The 17,194-nt window shown below is 69.5% G+C and overlaps 4 protein-coding genes across 14 annotated transcripts in view; 2 read left to right on the forward strand and 2 right to left on the reverse strand.

Annotated features, from left to right (window-relative positions):
- Window positions 1-224: 224 nt before the first annotated feature.
- On the reverse strand, window positions 225-7,271 carry NDUFA11 (NADH:ubiquinone oxidoreductase subunit A11). Its single transcript, XM_070058726.1, has 4 exons — window positions 6,837-7,271; window positions 1,545-1,637; window positions 1,243-1,365; window positions 225-386 (listed from the first exon to the last, which is right to left on the reverse strand). The coding sequence occupies exons 1-4, from the start codon at window positions 6,931-6,933 to the stop codon at window positions 274-276; spliced, it is 426 nt and encodes a 141-aa protein (XP_069914827.1). The 5' UTR covers window positions 6,934-7,271; the 3' UTR covers window positions 225-273.
- A 630-nt stretch (window positions 7,272-7,901) lies between these two features.
- VMAC (vimentin type intermediate filament associated coiled-coil protein) lies at window positions 7,902-9,872 on the forward strand. The gene is made up of 2 exons (XM_051829201.2): window positions 7,902-8,203; window positions 8,730-9,872. Exons 1-2 carry the CDS (start codon window positions 8,013-8,015, stop codon window positions 9,031-9,033), a joined length of 495 nt encoding a protein of 164 aa, XP_051685161.2. The 5' UTR covers window positions 7,902-8,012; the 3' UTR covers window positions 9,034-9,872.
- Window positions 9,873-10,192: 320 nt separating this feature from the next.
- On the forward strand, window positions 10,193-12,478 carry CAPS (calcyphosine). Of its 2 annotated transcripts, NM_001082644.1 has the most exon segments (5): window positions 11,211-11,235; window positions 11,319-11,425; window positions 11,504-11,681; window positions 11,779-11,985; window positions 12,062-12,478. In NM_001082644.1, coding segments are annotated over 4 exon segments (570 nt in total). In that variant the 5' UTR covers window positions 11,211-11,235; window positions 11,319-11,342; the 3' UTR covers window positions 12,164-12,478.
- Window positions 12,479-13,215: 737 nt separating this feature from the next.
- The window catches only part of RANBP3 (RAN binding protein 3), a 47,171-nt gene continuing 43,192 nt past the window's right edge, over window positions 13,216-17,194 (reverse strand). For 6 of the 10 annotated variants that reach the window (XM_070058720.1, XM_070058718.1, XM_070058721.1 and 3 more), the window contains 5 exons: window positions 17,007-17,131; window positions 15,801-15,921; window positions 14,079-14,221; window positions 13,576-13,759; window positions 13,216-13,486 (listed from right to left, as the gene is read on the reverse strand). In XM_070058720.1, coding sequence (XP_069914821.1) covers window positions 13,443-13,486; window positions 13,576-13,759; window positions 14,079-14,221; window positions 15,801-15,921; window positions 17,007-17,131 — 617 coding nt within the window. In that variant the 3' untranslated portion in view covers window positions 13,216-13,442. The remainder of the gene's footprint in view (window positions 13,487-13,575; window positions 13,760-14,078; window positions 14,222-15,800; window positions 15,922-17,006; window positions 17,132-17,194) is intronic. The other 4 variants (XM_070058722.1, XM_070058719.1, XM_070058723.1 and 1 more) reach the window with 1 other exon arrangement.

The following is a 17,194-nucleotide window of genomic DNA, read 5'->3' on the forward strand; positions in this document are numbered from 1 at the left end:
CCGCGAGCCGGCTGTGCACCGCCCCAGGGCCAGGCCTCCCCTCCTGGCGCCCTCCCACTTCTGCAGGGCCACGGCGGCGCCCTTGGCCTTGCTGGGAGCAGATCCAGGGCTGGGCTGGCGGCCGCGTGCACGGGGCTTTCTCCTTTGGTTCCTCCCGATCCAGCGCCGGGGCGGCGGCCGCGGTGTGTGCCTGCCTCCCCATGGACGGACACGCACACGCAGGCTCATGCAGGTACACGCAGGTTTATTTCTAGAAGCGCCGCGGCAGAGGGTTCACACCTTGGGTCTTGCCAACAGCTCCCAGCCCTCCAGCTGGCCCATCTTGACCAGGGCGGCCATGGTGCCCAGGTACACGCAGCCGGCGGCGCCAACCCCATAGCTGTGAGCTGCGAGAGGGGGGGCGAGGTCAGGCCTCTCCCAGCCACGGGAGGACCCTTGCCCAAGGTGTGGCAGGCTTGGGGATTGAATCAATCTTCCAGCAGGTGCAGGAGAGTCCCGGGACGGGGGGCGGGGCATGCACGGGCCCCCTCCCGCGGCAGGAACCCGGGCTGCCTCGTCCCACCCACACCAGCCAGGGCTGGGGAAAGGCAGGGAGCCAGGCAGCGCCACAGCGTCCCCGGGGTCTGCGCCCACGAGCTCTCCTGCCGTGAAGGCCGGGGCTTGCGGGGACACACGCTGGCGCACAGCCCGACGGGGTGGCGCAGGGGCCAGGCTTGGCCAGGTGTTCCCTCTGTGCCCATCTGTGCCCATCTGTCCCCGACAGGCCCCGGCGGGACGGCGGCGGGCCCTGCTCCTCCGGTCACCTCTTGCCTGCCCAGGGCTACTGTCCCTGGGTGACTTCGAGCCACGTTCCTGGCCCCGTCGTGGGTGCGGGGAGAGGGAGGGAGTGCCAGGACCTCCACTTCCTGTCTGTTTACCAACCAGGGGCCTGTGGCTGGCAGATGGCGGGAGCCACACTGTGCACAAGGGGGCTGGAACAGCGAGGGGAGAGCCGACACGGCGGGGTGGGGGGCGCATTCCAGGCAGAAGCAGAGCAGGCGCAAAGGCCCTGAGGCAGAACCGAGGGCGGGGAGAGGCCTGTGGGGCTGGCGCGGGGCGAGCGAGGGAGGGGAGCGGGTGGGTCGTGCAGGGCCCTGGCTGGCGGTGGGTGCTCTGGCAGCAGAGCTGTCGCAGCTGGGACAGAGGCAGGGTCAGCAGGGTCAGGGGTCCTCCCGCCGGGCTGGGGGATGGACAGGCACTCACTGCGTGCTCCCAGGGTCAGGCCTCCGGCGCAGCCTCCGATGAAGTAGTTCAGGGGGTCGTCGGGCTTCTCGCGGACTTGGGCGCTGACGCAGGAGGCGAGGCTGAACACGGCTCCGATGGCCGCTGGGGGGAGCAGAGGGCGGGCACTGGGTCAGGGGCCCGGACGCCCCACCACCCACCCCCGTCCTCCTGAGCGCTCCCGCCCCAGCTGCGGGACACAGCGCAGGCCCTGGTTGTGTGCTGAGGGGGACGGAGGGACTGGGCCGGAAGTGCCCCAGGAGAAGCCCCGCCCACCCGGGCACCTGCAGTGAACGTGTGGCGTCCGGCCCTGGCCACGCCCTCGAGGATGGAGCCTGGGGGCTTGAGCGCGAGGCTATAGGCGGAGAAGGTCAGGCCTGCGGAGAGACGAGACGGACGAGGCTGCTCAGCCCTGGGCCCAGTGCTGCGGAGTGGCCAGGTGGGGGCCCGGCGCCTCCCTCCCTGGGTCCTCACCCGTCCCCTGCCCAGGCGGCATCCGTGAGCTGGACTCCTCTCACCCACAGGCCCGCGGCTCCCCTGGGGGCCCAGCCCGGCCCGAGCAGGGCGCTGGACACGGGGAGGCAGCTCCACGCAGGCTCCCGGCTGCCATCAAAGGCTGCATTCTCCCGTGGGCCCAGGGCTCCCGGCCTAATCCTGCTTGGCAGCGCTCCCCTGCCCTTCCCCGGCGGCATTCCTGGGGCTGCCAACGCCTCCTCCTGCCCCTCCCGGCCCCCTCCCCGCTGGCGGCTCGGGCCTGGGCCCGTCCCTCGCACCTGGCTGCCTTGGCTGCGGCCCATGCCCGCCTGGCCTTGCCGCCGGCCAGCGTGTCACCTGCCCCTGCCGTGCCCTGCGCATGTGCGGCGCCCAGCGGGGGTGGGCGGTGAGGGCCATGTCCCAGCCCTGGTGCAGCCCCCACTGCTGGGGACCCGTCGGGCAGACCCGCACATCCCAGGCGCCACTGCGCGACGGGGTGGCCGTCGTCCCCTCATCCTCCCCAGGGCCCCCGGAGCTGCCCGAGGTCGCCCAGTGGGCGCCCTGGAAGCCAGGAGGGTCTGACTCAGCCCCGGAACACACAGGACTGGGGGGGCCATCGGTGCCGGGAGATTAATTTTTATTTAAAAACAAATAGGGGGCCGGTGCTGTGGTGTAGTGGGTAAAGCCGCTGCCTGCAATGTTGGCATCCCATTTGGGCGCCGGTTCGAGTCCCAGCTGCTCCACTTCCGATCCAGCTCCCGGTATGGCCTGGGAGAGCAGTGGCCCCGGCACCCACGTGGGAGACCCGGATGGAGCTCCTGGCTTCGGCCTGGCCCAGCCTCGGGCCATCTGGGGAGTGACCCAGCTGATGGAAGATTTAATACAAATCTTTATTTATTTAAGAAGCAGAAAGAGAGAGAATCTGCCACCTGCTGGGTCGCTCCACAAATGCCCTCAGGCCACAGTCAGGGCGGGGTCATAAGCCATCAGGAGGGTCTCCCGAGGGTGGCGGGGGGCGCTCCAGGTTCCCAGCTGCCCCCTGTGGCCCCCCAAGCTGGGCACTAGCAGGAGGCGGGGTCAGAACTGGAGCTGAGACTTGAAACCGGGCACTCAGGCGCGGCTCTCCAAACGGCGGCCTCACCGCTGGGTTGTCCACTCATCAGGAGGGCAAGCAGCTTCAGACCCCGCAGAGGGCTGGACTGCTCCCCACTGCCCAGAGGGGACGCGGGAGCCACGGGGACAGTGCTCCGCAGCTTGCTGACCTCAGGGAGGTGGACAGAGCCAGGCCTGCGTGTCCAGGGCTCCCCCAGACCCCCCCATCCTCAGTCCTACCCCAGGGCTCCCCCAGACCCCCCCCCCGCCCTCAGTCCCACCCAGGGCTCCCCCAGGCCCCCCCCACCCTCAGTCCCACCCAGGGCTCCCCCAGGCCCCCCCCATCCTCAGTCCTACCCCAGGGCTCCCCCAGACCCCCCCCTGCCCTCAGTCCCACCCAGGGCTCCCCCAGGCCCCCCCGCCCTCAGTCCCACCCAGGGCTCCCCCAGGCCCCCCCCTCAGTCCCACCCAGGGCTCCCCCAGGCCCCCCCCGCCCTCAGTCCCACCCCAGGGCTCCCCCAGGCCCCCCCCCACCTTCAGTCCCACCCAGGACTCCCCCAGGCCCCCCCCCAGGGCTCCCCCAGGCCCCCCCGCCCTCAGTCCCACCCCAGGGCTCCCCAGGCCTCCCCCCCACCCTCAGTCCCACCCCAGGGCTCCCCCAGGCCTCCCCCCCCACCCTCAGTCCCACCCAGGGCTCCCCCAGGCCTCCCCCCCCCACCCTCAGTCTCACTCAGGGCTCCCCCAGGCCTCCCCCCCACCCTCAGTCCCACCCAGGGCTCCCCCAGGCTTCCCCCCCACCCTCAGTCCCACCCCAGGGCTCCCCCAGGCCCCCGCCCTCAGTCCCACCCCAGGGCTCCCCAGGCCTCCCCCCCCACCCTCAGTCCCACCCCAGGGCTCCCCCAGGCCCCCGCCCTCAGTCCCACCTCAGGGCTCCCCAGGCCTCCCCCCCAACCCTCAGTCCCACCCCAGGGCTCCCCCAGGCCCCCGCCCTCAGTCCCACCCCAGGGCTCCCCCAGGCCCTCTCCGCCCTCAGTCCCACCCCAGGGCTCCCCCAGGCCCTCTCCGCCCTCAGTCCCACCCCAGGGCTCCCCCAGGCCCTCTCCGCCCTCAGTCCCACCCAGGGCTCCCCCAGGCCCCCGCCCTCAGTCCCACCCCAGGGCTCCCCCAGGCCCCCGCCCTCAGTCCCACCTCAGGGCTCCCCAGGCCTCCCCCCCCCACCCTCAGTCCCACCCCAGGGCTCCCCCAGGCCCCCGCCCTCAGTCCCACCCCAGGGCTCCCCCAGGCCCTCTCCGCCCTCAGTCCCACCCAGGGCTCCCCAAGGCCCCCCCGCCCTCAGTCCCACCCCAGCTCACACACGTGTGGGCACACATGCACACACGCACACGCCCCAGCCTGGAAGGATCCTGAGCGGGGGCCCCTTACTGACCACACCCCCGCTCACCTCCAAAGCCCTGGACTGGGAACGGACGACCTGGCATCGCCCCCACGGAGACCCCAGGCCTGCCCAGGAGTCCCCACACCACCAGGTCTCCACTGGTCAGAGCTTTCGTGGCCCCGCCCCCTCTCCTGCTGCCTCCAGCACACGACCTCGACACATCCACTCACCCACTCACTCACCCCCTGGGGGTCAGGCCCTGCGGGCCCACAGCTGCCCATTCATTCATTCATTCATTCAGAAAGCCACTGTGTGCCGAGAGGGGCCCCCTTCATTTGTCCACCTGTCACAGGTCCTGCCCGTCCACCGACCCACCCCCTCCCAGGCCCTGTGCACCCACAGCTGCCCGTCCACCCACCCACCCCCTCCCAGGCCCTGTGCACCCACAGCTGCCCCGTCCACCCACCCACCCCCTCCCAGGCCCTGTGCACCCACAGCTGCCCGTCCACCCACCCACCCCCTCCCAGGCCCTGTGCACCCACAGCTGCCCGTCCACCCATCCACTCACCCACCCCCTCCCAGGCCCTGTGCACCCACAGCTGCCCGTCCACCCATCCACTCACCCACCCCCTCCCAGGCCCTGCGCCCTCAGATCCTGGAAAGCTGGCGGCTCAGGCTCCCTGCCACCCAGGGGCGCCCGAGCTTGGGGAAGCCCGACAGGAACCAAATCACCGCCCCCAGGAGAATGTGGGGGGTGGGCGGTGGTCAGGGGAGGACCCTGAGTGGGGGTGGGTGGGGGTGGTCAGGGGAGGACCCTGAGTGGGGGTGGGTGGGTGGTGGTCAGGGGAGGACCCCTGTGTGGGGAGTTTGCAGTGGTCGGGGGAGGACCCCTGAGTGGGGAGTTTGCGGTGGTCAGGAGAGGACCCCTGTGTGGGGGGATGGGCGGTGGTCAGGGAGGACCCTGTGTGTGTGGGGGTGGTCAGGGGAGGACCCCGGGGGTGGGGGCATGGAGGGTGGTCAGGGAGGACCCTGAGTGTGGGGGGTGGTCAGGGGAGGACCCCGGGGGTGGTCAATGGTCAGGGGAGGACCCTGTGTGTGTGGGGTGGTCAGTGGTCAGGGGAGGACCCTGTGTGTGTGGGGGGTGGTCAGGGAGGACCCCTGTGTGGGGGTTTGCAGTGGTCAGGGGAGGACCCTGAGTGGGGGTGGGTGGGCGGTGGTCAGGGGAGGACCCTGAGTGGGGGTGGGTGGGGGTGGTCAGGGGAGGACCCCTGAGTGGGGGGTGGGTGGGTGGTGGTCAGGGGAGGACCCCTGTGTGGGGAGTTTGCAGTGGTCGGGGGAGGACCCCTGAGTGGGGAGTTTGCGGTGGTCAGGGGAGGACCCCTGTGTGGGGGGGTGGGCGGTGGTCAGGGAGGACCCTGTGTGTGGGGGGGTGGTCAGGGGAGGACCCGGGGGGTGGGGGCATGGAGGGTGGTCAGGGAGGACCCTGAGTGTGGGGGGTGGTCAGTGGTCAGGGGAGGACCCCGGGGGTGGGCAGTGGTCAGGGGAGGACCCTGTGTGTGGGGGGTGGTCAGGGGAGAACCCCGAGTGTGGGGGGATGGGCGGTGGTCAGGCAGGACCCCGGGGGTGGGCAGTGGTCAGGGGAGGACCCTGTGTGTGGGGGGGGTGGTCAGGGAGGACCCCTGTGTGGGGGGTTGGTCAGGGAGGACCCTGAGTGTGGGGGGTGGGCGGTGGTCAGGGGAGGACCCCGAGGGGGGGGCGTGGGGGTGGTCAGGGGAGGACCCCGAGGGGGGGGCGTGGGCGGTGGTCAGGGGAGAACCCCGAGTGTGGGGGGGTGGGCGGTGGTCAGGGGAGGACCCCGAGGGGTGGGCGTGGGGGTGGTCAGGGGAGGACCCCGAGTGTGGGGGGGTGGGCGGTGGTCAGGGAGGACCCCCGAGGGATCCGGGGAAAGCGAGCGGCACAGACCCAGGCTTTGCCCTGGCGGGATTCAGGGAAGCCAGGGACCACCCCCAAGTCTGCCCCCCACCCCGCTGCTCCACTTCCGGTCCGGCTCCCTGCTGAGGCCCCTGCAGCCACGGGGGAGACCTCCGGGGTCCCTCCCCCACCAGAGCCCTCAGCAATGACCCCCCGCGCTGAGGCCCCCTCCCCCGCCTCAGCCCTCCCCCGGGAGACCCCTGGGGCAAGTTCAAGGTCTTCCGGGGCCTCGAGTTTCCACGGAGAACGGGGCCAGTCTTCAAGGCGCGCAGGAGACGGCGGACCCCAACCCACGGACCGGACCCCCGAGGCAGGGTCGTGGGGGCCCCCCCGGCTTGCTCAGGCCCTCCCTGGAGGTCTCACGGAAAGCACGCAACGCCTCTGTCCCTCAAAGCCCTCAGCCACCCGCGACCTTCACAGCCTCACGGGGGACGACCCCACACCCGCGCCACGACCCCTTCAGGCCTCCCCCAGGCCCCGGCCCCAGCGGCCGCACTCACCGCCCAGTGACCAGCCTGCGCCCTCCGACCCCGCCAGGACCCCCGCGTCTCTCCCTCGGGAGCCCCCACGGCCGCCCAGGAGCCCCCCAGACGACCACGTGTCTCCGTGCAGGACCCCCGCCCCCCCCCCCGGGACCCCGTCCACAGCCCCCGCCCGCGCTCACCCGCGGCGCCGCCGATGCTGGTGCTGGCGTAGGCCTTGCGGTGGCAGTCGGTGCCATCGGGGATGTCCGTGTACTGACTCAGGAGCCTCCGCGCCATGGTCCCGCGCGCTGCCGGCCCCGCACAGCGGACTCCCAGGGCTCCCCGCACGCCCAAGGACAGCGGCCGCCGGCTCTCGCGAGACTTCCTGGGCGGCGCGCGCAGCCTTCCTTCCGGGAGGCTGGCACGGCAACAAGCGCGCAACTTTATTGAGAGCCGTGGACACGAACACAAGTCGCGCGCCCACGCGGCAGAGGCTGGGCGTGAGGGGGCTGCGCGCGCACCGCCGGACTGATGCCCCAAGGTGGACGGCGATTAGTGAAGACAGGTTTAGTGAAGACAGGTTTCGCCGTCGCTCTTCAGCGGATCCTAGGTACTAACAGAGGCGGGGCCTAAGCTGGGGGCGGAACTGAGACAGCTGTACGCCTATCCCCGTGCGCCGACGAGGCCCGCTTCCTCCTGATAGGCTGGAGACGTAATCAAGGGGTGGGGCACGGCGGCGATGTGTCCAATCGCAGCGCCAGAACCTGCATGGGGCGTGGTCACACCGCTTAGCCTGCCCCTACGCCGAAATCAACCGCGTGCCACTATTTGGGGGCGGGGCCAGCATCAGAGGTGGGGCTTAATGGTAAACTGACCAATCCCAGAGCGAGGATGTGAGCAGGACGTGGCCTGTGCCCAACCTGTTGCCTGTGTCAGCTCTGGGCTGGATGAAGTTTGCGCAGGCCCTGGGGGCGTGGTCAGAACTGGAGGGGTAACCCGATAGGGCCTAGGTCAATCCAGTACAGGTCGTAGGAGGCGTGGCCGAGCATGGAAAGTGAGCGCGGTCAGACCAATCCGGGCGTAGTAGGGCGGGGCCCGGCGCGAAGGGGTGGACCTATCCGATCGTCGGAGCCTGAGCTGAGCGAGCAATGGGAGGACGAGGCCCACGAGGAGGCGTTGCCCTTCAGGGCCTTGACCAATCAGGGCCCGAGCGGCCTCGGGGGCGGGGTTTCAAGGGCGGTCTCGAGGACCGGCCCTGGCGGGGGCCGCAGCCAATAGCGCCGCGGCCCCGAGGGGCGTAGCTCTCGAGCGGGCGGGCCTTGTGCCGGTTCCGGGACGCCCGGGGGCGTGGCCGGGCCCGGACCGCGGCCGGGGCCATGTCGGCGCCGCCCGCGCTGCAGATCCGCGAGGCGAACGCGCACCTGGCGGCCGTGCATCGGCGCGCGGCGGAGCTGGAGGCGCGGCTGGACGCGGCGGAGCGCACGGTGCGCGCCCAGGCCGAGCGCCTGGCCCGCCACGACCAGCAGCTGCGCGCCGCCCTGGAGGAACTGGGCAGCGCCAAAGACCGGTGAGGCCCGGGCGCGGCCAGGTGGACTTCTTGGAGGAGGTGGGCGGAGGCTGGGAAGGGAGGAAGGACAGGGGCAACCGTGCGCATTTTCGTGGCGTCCCGACTGCCGGTGGGGTCGCATGCCCGCACCAGGAGCCTCGGGTCAGCCACCGCTGTGGAAGGTGGACGTGCACAGGTGTGTGTGGCTAACTGCAGACAAGGCCGTCCTGGAACCGGTACGGGGCAGCACGGGGCGCAGAGCGCTCCGCCCTCCAGCTGGGAAGCAGGCTGTGGTAGGGGTGCACCGGGAAGGCTTCCTGGAGGCGGCGGCTCCGGGCAACCAGAGAAGAGGGGGCAGTGCTGAGGGCCGCTCAGCCTGGGCAGCCCCGACAGAGCACCTGGGCGGCTGAACCGATGAGATTGACTCGTGGCTCTGGAGGCTGAAGTCCGGGGTTGGGGTACGCGGTCAGGGGCTCAACGTGCAGTCCCTGACGCCGCTGCAGGGCTGGGCAGGCCCCCTGACCCCGCCCTCTGGTTTGCCCGCCAGCGAGATCGCCGCTCTGCGGGAGCAGCTGCTGACCGCCGAGGCCGCCGTGCACAGCCTGCAGGCCGCCGTGCGCCGGAGAGACGAGCTCATCGGCCAGCTGCAGCCCCGGGCCGAGCTGCTGCAGGACATCTGTCGGCGCCGGCCGCCGCTGGCCGCGCTGCTGGCCGCCCTGGCTGAGGCCGAGCGCCTGGGGCCCCTGCCGGCCGGCGGCCCTGCTGGGCCCGGCCCGCCCCTTGCCAACAGCGCCGGGGAGGAGCCGGCCGGCGGGCACCTGCAGCCTGCGGCGTTCGGGACCACGGTGTGAGCTCCGGGCGGGCGCAGGTTCCGGAGCGCGGGGAGGAGCCCCGGCGCACGCAAGGACCGACGGCTGACAGGCGGCTTCCAAGCGGGGCGCAGGGGCTCACCGCCAGGTTTGATCTTACCTCTTCATCCCAGACCGGAACTGGGAGCCTCAAAGCTCTGCCGTTTGACTGGTTCCTTTTCCTCCCGTCTCCAACCCCGACGGAAGAGCGGGCAGCCACGCGTTACCTCTCCCCGCTGGTGCCGGCCCCAGGGCTTTTGCACGGGGCCTTGTCCCTGAAGCCTCGCTGGCTGCTGCCTTCTCCCGCGCCTCACCTGGAGCCCGTTGTACTCCCCGCTGCATTCCCTGTGGGCCTCTTTCAGGGTCGGAGCGTGAGCTCCACATGGACAGTTTTTGTCTCGTCCTGCTTGTCACCAGTGCCTGTCACAGCCCGGGAACCCGGGCAGGCCCGGGGGTGGGGGCCCCTGGAGGGAGCCAGGGCCCCTCCAGGACATCCCACGAGGCGCTCTGGGCCAGCCTAGCGTTGCAGCCAGCACCCAGCCCCCTCGGGTATCCCCTGGAGAGTCTATTTTTTCATTCCTGTTTCTACAACCGTCCCTCCTGGCCTTGCTCTGTGTCCCCCTGCGGGAAGGCCTTGTCACTCAGGGAGTAGTCACACCAGGAACTGCCCCAGGGAAGGGCAGTGGCCACCCCCGGCCTCGCGCCTGGCATCCAGCAGCCAACCCTCAGTGCAGGAACAATGGCCCGTTCTCCCCTCGCGATGAATGCGGCGGGGGCTGTGCGTGCGAAGGCCAGGCCGGCTGGCGCCTGTCCGTGCTCAGAAATAAACCGATGCCTTCTCAGCCTGGGTCCTCGGCCTTTCTTCCCTGCCCGGGGGCTGGGAGGTGGCCAGGCACACTGCGGACACAGCGTCACAGCTACGAAAGGGGAGGCCCAGGCGTGTGGCCACCTCCCACTCTGGAGGGGTTCCTGGGGCAATTCCTACCCCGCCCCGCCCCCATGCTGGTGACAGAGACCACAGTGGGGCGGGGCTTTCGCCACCCACGTACCAGGTCGGAGCACCTGGCCTTGGCTCCGGACTGCAGCACAGACCCACGTGCGGCCTGGCCTGAGGCCCCAACTCAGCTGCAGCCCTAGCCCCTGGCCCTATCTGCCTGCTCTCAAACCAACAATTCAAACGGCAGTCACCAAGGCTGCGGCCCACAGAGCGGTCTAGAACACCACACCTCGCGCCGTGGGACCAGGGTGCACCGTGCGGATAAGCCCACCCCGCACACACTCAGCGCTTCTCTGAGGCCGCCGTCGGTCACGTGTCTCCGGGGGAAGCGTCAGTGCGGCTACGTCAGCTGTGCTTTGGCGGCGCACCGGGCCCTGTGGCTGCTACGGGTCGGTCTGTACTGGCCAACGGTCATTTCTGGCAATGTGGCCGCACCATGTCCAAGGCGCAGGGTCCCACAGTGCGGGCACCCACCGGTCACAGCCGCTGGTGGCCTCGGTCCCTCTCAGCTTGTGTCAGGGGCCAGGTGAGGACCCTGCCTGGGCCTGGTCTGCTGCTAGGAACACAGGACTGCGGCTGGAGGGCTTCCAGAGAAACCTTTATTTTCGCTCACGTTCTGGTCCAAGGTCGCAGGGCTGCCTCTGGCCAAGGCTTCTTGCTGGCGGCGGAGAGGCGGTGCCGGGCATCCACGGCCATAGGCGGGGAGCGTGCAAGAGACCCCACTTCAGACAATCTACAGGCCCACGGGCCGCAAGACCGGATGCACTGAGTACACGCCAGGACAGCACCCCGGAGGCCTCTGGTCCTAACGGGCTGCCAGCGCAGCCTGTTCCCCAGGGGACAAACCACATTCAAACCAGAGCAGGGCCCCGGGCCTGGGCCATCCCCAGCCCTCAGCTTGCTCTGGGTCACGCAGGAATCAGGTCTTGAGCCTCCCGAGTCCCCGCAGGGCCGTGGCTGAGAAGGGGTGCCCCACTGCCTGTGCCCAGCTCTGGCCCAGGCGTAGGCGCCGCGGCGCCGAGTGGGCAGGGGCCCAGGGGACAGCACAGCCCTGTTGCTCTCGGCCCCGCCCTCCGCTCAGGCACAGACTTACAGCCGGGGCCCCACCCTGTCCCCAGAGCAACATCCCTTAGCAACGGTCACAGCAGACAGAGGACGCAGTGAGCGCCGGGCAGAGCAGGCAGGACTGCGGGACACACACAGGCCAGGTGAGCAGGCAGCGGCCGGTCAGCTGGGGGTGGGGAGGCACCCAGCCCCTGGCCTGGCCCCAACCAGACCCCTCCCCCTCCAGCTGCCCACAAAGCCCTGACCCAGCATGGACACTGCGGACGCCACTGTGGAGAAGCTCCGGGCACAGTGCCTGGCCCGAGGGGCAGCAGGTATCCAGGGCCTGGCCAGGTGAGCGGCCCTGTCGCACCCCCCAGCCCCCGCCCCCACCCCAGTGACCACCGTCCGACCATGTCTCCTGACCCCCAGGTTTTTCCGCCGCCTGGACCGGGATGGGAGCCGATCCCTGGACGCTGGGGAGCTCCGGCAGGGCCTGGCCAAGCTGGGGCTGGCCCTGGACGAGGCTGAGGCCCAGAGTGTGTGCAGACGCTGGGACCGCGACGGCAGCGGGACGCTGGACCTGGAGGAGTTCTTGCGGGCGCTGCGGGTGAGCACACCTCCTGTCCCCAAGGGCCCCCGCACAGGCTGGAGGGGCGGGGACTCCGCCACCTCCTGACCAGCTCACTGCCTTTCCCACCCCCCAGCCGCCCATGTCCCAGGCCCGGGAGGCAGTCATTGCCGCCGCCTTTGCCAAGCTGGACCGCAGTGGGGACGGCGTGGTGACCTTGGGTGACCTCCGCGGGGTGTACAGTGGCCGCAACCACCCCAAGGTGCGCAGCGGGGAGTGGACAGAGGACGAGGTGCTCCGCCGCTTCCTGGACAACTTTGACTCCTCGGAGAAGGATGGGCAGGTGGGCAGCCGCCGGGGCCCCTTCCCCCAGGCAGCCGCCGGGGCTCGGGTGCCCCTCACAGCCTGTCTGCCACCAGGTCACGCTGGCCGAGTTCCAGGATTACTACAGCGGCCTGAGCGCGTCCGTGGACACAGACGAGGAGTTCGTGGCCATGATGAGCAGCGCCTGGCAGCTGTGAGCAGCGCGCTGGCTTGGCTGTTGCCAGCCCAGGGCCTCCCGTCCCCATGCCTCACTGGGCCGAGGCAGGGCCCGACACGGGGTGGGGTGGGGTGGGGGTGCTGAGGCTGCAGAACCGGCAGGACCAGGCCTCCTGCTGGGCCACTAGGGGAGCTGGAACAGGACCCCAGGGGGAGGGGCGCCCCTGCGTGCCCTCTGCCTGGAGGCAGCCCAGGGGCCCCTGGGGCATGCAGGAGGGCAGGGTGCAGTACCGAGTTGAATGCAGTTCCCAAACACATCGCACCTGCAACCTTACATAAATGTTTCAGAAACATGGGCACCGTCTGCTTTTGTCACTAGCAGAGAAACGGGGCTAATCTCGGTGGGGGGGAGGGGCGGCTGCCGTGGCCCTGGCTCAGGCTTGCTGGGGGCTGGGCAGGGCGGGCCCCAGCAGTGAGGGTGGGAGATTTCCTGCCCCCACAGTGTGCTGTGTCCGTGGGGTGGCCTGTTGTCTGCGGCCAGGCCCCCCCCCCCCGGAAGGCCTGGCTGGGGTCCTCTGCCTCTCGAGAGGCCCCCAGCACCAGAAAGGCTTGGGAGCCGTGACGTCCAGGGCCGGGCAGGGCCCCGCTGCCTGACGCCGGGGGGTGGGGGAGGGGGCGGGGCCCCGTGGGCACTGTCTAGGCCAAGGCCAGATGCGCGCCCAAGCCCTCAGCACCCCGTGACGTGACGCAGCCTGGAGAAGCCTGGGGTGGGGCCCGCGTGAGCCCCACAGAGCCCCGCCCACACGGAGGACAGGGTCGTCAGGGAGCTGGGTGTGCCCCACGCACGAGAACATCTTCATCCAAAACACCAAAAACAAAGCCTTTGAAAATAAAAAAACGTAAGATCTGTAAAATATAAACCCCAAATCAGAAGATGGGAACGGGAAATAAAGATAGTAGTAACGAAACGTCCGCCAGGCCCAGTGTGGACGCGCCTGTGCACAGGGCGCGCGGCCGCTCCCCAGGCCCGGCCCCCGGCGGCGGGGGAGAAAGGAGGCGGCCCCGCCCAGAGAGAAGCCGTACGAGTCTAATGTGCCGTTTCAATTCAGGGAGGCTCTTTTGTTTGCTCATCAATATGATGAGGGCTCACGTCCCCAACCACAGTCAGGCAGCTCCCGAGTCTGCTTGGACCGGGACGCGCAGCTCCGCCGAGGCCGCCCGCCAGGTGTGTGCCCGGCCCGCCTGGGTGCTGCTTGCGGGGAGGGCGGGCGGCGGACAGACGGACAAAGCAGCAGCCTCGCGCGCGGAGCATCCCGGCCGCTATGTGCTCCCGGTCGTCTGCCCCTCGCCTTCGTCTCCGGCGCCTGTGGAGGCAGCGTCCTCACCTCAGGGCCCCGGCACGGAGCCCACGCCCAGGCCGCCCGCGCCCCACAGCCCCGCCCGCCCGGCTCACCGGCCGCAGCGGCTCCCGAGGGAGCCAGCACGTCGTCATCACTGTCGTCCTCCTCGTGGGACGGGGCGGCCCCAGGCTCGGGGGCAGGCGTCTTGGCCTCCTGCTCCTGCTCCACTCGGCTGCGCAGGGCCAGGATGCGGTGGTGCAGGGCCGCGTACAGCTGGCCTGTGTCCTTGGAGCTGGCCTGGGGAGGCAGGGCGCCGTGAGCCCCCGCGGCCCGTGCGCGCTCCTCAGCACGAGCGGCTGCTGTCTCCGCGAATGGACGCCGCCCACCCCAGGCAGCTGGGAGGGTCCTGGGGCTGCAGCCGGGGCCAGGGCTTAGGAAGAGGGGTCCACACAGCTCACACGACCGAGGGACACGAGACACAGCGCCGGGTCCCAGCCACGTCTCTGGGTCAGCGAGGGCCACTGACGACAGGTCTGTGTGCCCTGGTGAGGGCCCCGGCCCCGGGGAAGAGCCGAAGGGCTGGGTCCCGCCCCCCGGCCCAGGGCCCCAGGCGCACCGAGATCAGGAAGACCTTGACGCCCTGGTCCTCGGTGTCCATGGCCGTGATGCGGATGCTCTTCTCGCTGGCCTTGTCGATCTGCATCTGCGCCCACAGCTTGGTGTTGAGGATCAGCCGCAGGCTGCCCTGGGTCCGCATCACTGCAATGGACGGGCTGCTCAGCGCGGGCCGCCGCGGCCTCCGGGCAGAGCTCGGCCGGGCAAGGCCTTTCTCCCCGAGGTCCCTGGCGGCCCCGAAGCTGCACAGGCTGCCTCCGGTCCCCACAGGCAGGCGGACACTCGATGTGGACACAGCACTCTGGGTGTGTGACAAGAATGCCACCATGGCAGCGGACTGCCTCCTGACTGCCCCACCGTGAGCCAAGCCCCGCCCTGCTCTCCGGTTTTCTTGGGAGAAGACAGGAAAGCTCCAGGGGGCTCCCGCCAAGAGTCGGGCAGACGGCTTGGAGCGGCTGCCTCTCTGGAGCTGGCTCAGTGCAGCTTCCTGCCGGCCTGGCCGGGCCTGACGGCCACGGCTCCTGATGCCCACCTCCAAGGCCTGTGAGGGCCCGCGAGGGCAGGGCTAGGCTGGAGGCTCGAGGCTCCCCACACCCTCCCTTCACACGCAGGAGGGAGAAACACGGGCCAGCACGGTGGCGCAGCACACAAGCTGCTGCCTGAGATGCCAGCATTGCATACGGCGCTGGTTCGAGTCCTGGCTGCTCCACTTCAGATCCAGCTCCCTGCTAATGTGCCCAAGCGCTGGGGCCCCTGCACCCCGTGGGAGACGCAGAGGAAGCTCGTGGCTCCTGGCTTCAGACTGGGCTAGCTCCAGCGATCGTGGCCATTCGGGGAGCGGAGCAGGGGACAGAAGCTGTCTCACGCCCTCCTTCCCTCCCTCCTTTTCCCTCTCTGAACTCTTTCAAAAAATATTTAAAAATAAGTACAATTTTTTTTTGAAAAGAGGAGAAACAAAGGGAGAGGATGTCCTGGGTGGGGCGACTGTGGACAGCGTGGAGGGACGGTCCTCAGCTCTGCTCCGGTCTCGGATACCGCAGGGCCAGAGCGTGTAAGAACAGCACACCAGCGGGGGTCGGGTGGGGGCGAGCCGCTGCCGCGGCCGGGCAAACCCCCTGCTGCCATGAAGGCCTGAGGACGCCTTGACTTGGACGGAGAAAAAGACGAGTGTGGGCACCCGCCGGGCACAGGCCCCTCGCCTGTTTCCTCCTGCCGGGTGCCGCAAGGCTCGCTTTGCCAGGCTTCCCGCGGCTCCCACGGCCCCAGAAGCGTGCCCCACAGCGGTAACGAAGGCACCGGGACCGGCCTCAACGCCCGCACAGGGAGGAGGGTGCGTGCACCAGCTGCAGCGCAGTACTCGGGCAGAAGCTCTTGAAAAACAGCCCTCACTGTAAAGGAAAACCTTAGGGCACGAGGCCAGGCTCACGGCCAGCCAGCGTGAGACACACAGTGGGACGCACAGTTGCTCTCTGGCCTCAGTGAAAGGACCCCCCCCCCGCGCGAGCGAGGTCTCCTGTGAAGGGGCCGCCCTGGACCAGGGACTGCCGCCTCTTCCTTCCACCGCGGAGCTGCCACTCGTCTCAGCAAAGTGAGCTTCCAAGTTGACAGACTTCCCTCGGCACGGAGAGTCCTGGAAGGGCGGGGGCAGCACGCCTCCCCCAAGCCCCCCCAACCCTGCTGCCCACCTCCAGGAGGCGGGAGCAGCCCAGCCGCCGCAGCTCACCCAGTCGGGACTGGAGCGTCCCGTCATCAGCCGACGCCATGTCGTTGAGCCTGAGCAGTCCCCGGCCTCTCTCCACCCACGACTGCGAGGTCTTGTCGAAGACAAACAGCTTACACTGGATCTGCAACACACACGGGGGCCCTCGGGGTGAGCGGGGGCCCCGGTGGGGCCCTGCTGAGGAGGGGCCCGGCGTCTCTCCTCCTAAGCCACCTGCACCACCAGGGGCAGCCCCTTGCTCTGGGCTGGTATCTCTATCCTGCCATGGTAAACGACAGCCACGAAAGAGACACAAAGTACAATCACAGCAAAACCACATCACAGCCACCGGACACTGAGGGAGGAAGGGCTGGGGGCCACGGGGCGCAGCAGGGGGACAGGGAGTCACCGCCCGGCTCAGAAAGCCCACCCCACAGACACGAAAAGCACTTCCGCAGAAGAGGCAGACGCCACGGGCACAGCCACAGCATTCGAAACAGCAGACAGCACACACGAGGCAGGCACCGGCTGCTGAGGGCAAAGCGGCAGTGGTCCGTCCGCGTGGCAGACCCCGGAGGACGTCTCGGGGGAGACGGTGCGGGGCTCCACTGGAGGAACGTCACAGTAGGGCCAGGCACCGACAGGAGGGTTTGTGGTGAGCAGGGGCTGAGGAGTGACTGCTACGGGGACCGGTGGGGCTTCTGGGTGACGAGAATGTGCCGAGGGCCACACAATCCGTGAGCACAGTGGGACCCACTGCACTGGGGCGGATGGGGCGGATGGGGCGGATGGGGCGGAAGGCGTGCACGGCGGGCCAAGTCTCTGCTTCTGAGCTGACTTCCTGCTGGGTGTACCCTGCGGGGCAGAGGGGATGGGCCCCTGCACCCACGTGGGAGACCAGGCCTGGCCCAGCCCTGGCCGTGTGGGCATTTGGGGAGTAACCAGTGGGTGGGAGCTCTCTGTCACACACACACACACACACACGAATTTCCAGAATACAACCTTCCACAGAAATGGATACTTTAAAACACAGACATGTGCATGCAGAGGGGAGATGGGGGCGGGCGGCAGGACCCTTCCCGGGGACAGCTGTGAATGCTGGGGCAAGCGGAAGTGCTGGTCCTGTTCCTATGGCAGTGTTATCCCCGCCCTGCCTCGAGCAGGCCTCAGAACACAGCTCCCGTCCCGGGCCACGGCCGGGGGCCAGGGGCCGGCCCGCGCAGCCCTCACCTGTAGCACGTTGCTCTCCGCCTCCTCCCCGGTGATGACTTCCACTTTTTCCAACAAACACTTGCGCGCCGTGGCCTTGGTGTAGGCCGCCGCTGACTCGGCCAGGGACTCTGAAACGTTACCGACTAAACAAGAGCCACTCCTTATTCGTGAGGGCAGGCCACGCAGGGGCCAGGAGGCTGGCTCTG

Source organism: Oryctolagus cuniculus, chromosome 16 (genome assembly GCF_964237555.1).
Source record: "Oryctolagus cuniculus chromosome 16, mOryCun1.1, whole genome shotgun sequence".
NCBI classification, from domain to species: domain Eukaryota; kingdom Metazoa; phylum Chordata; class Mammalia; order Lagomorpha; family Leporidae; genus Oryctolagus; species Oryctolagus cuniculus.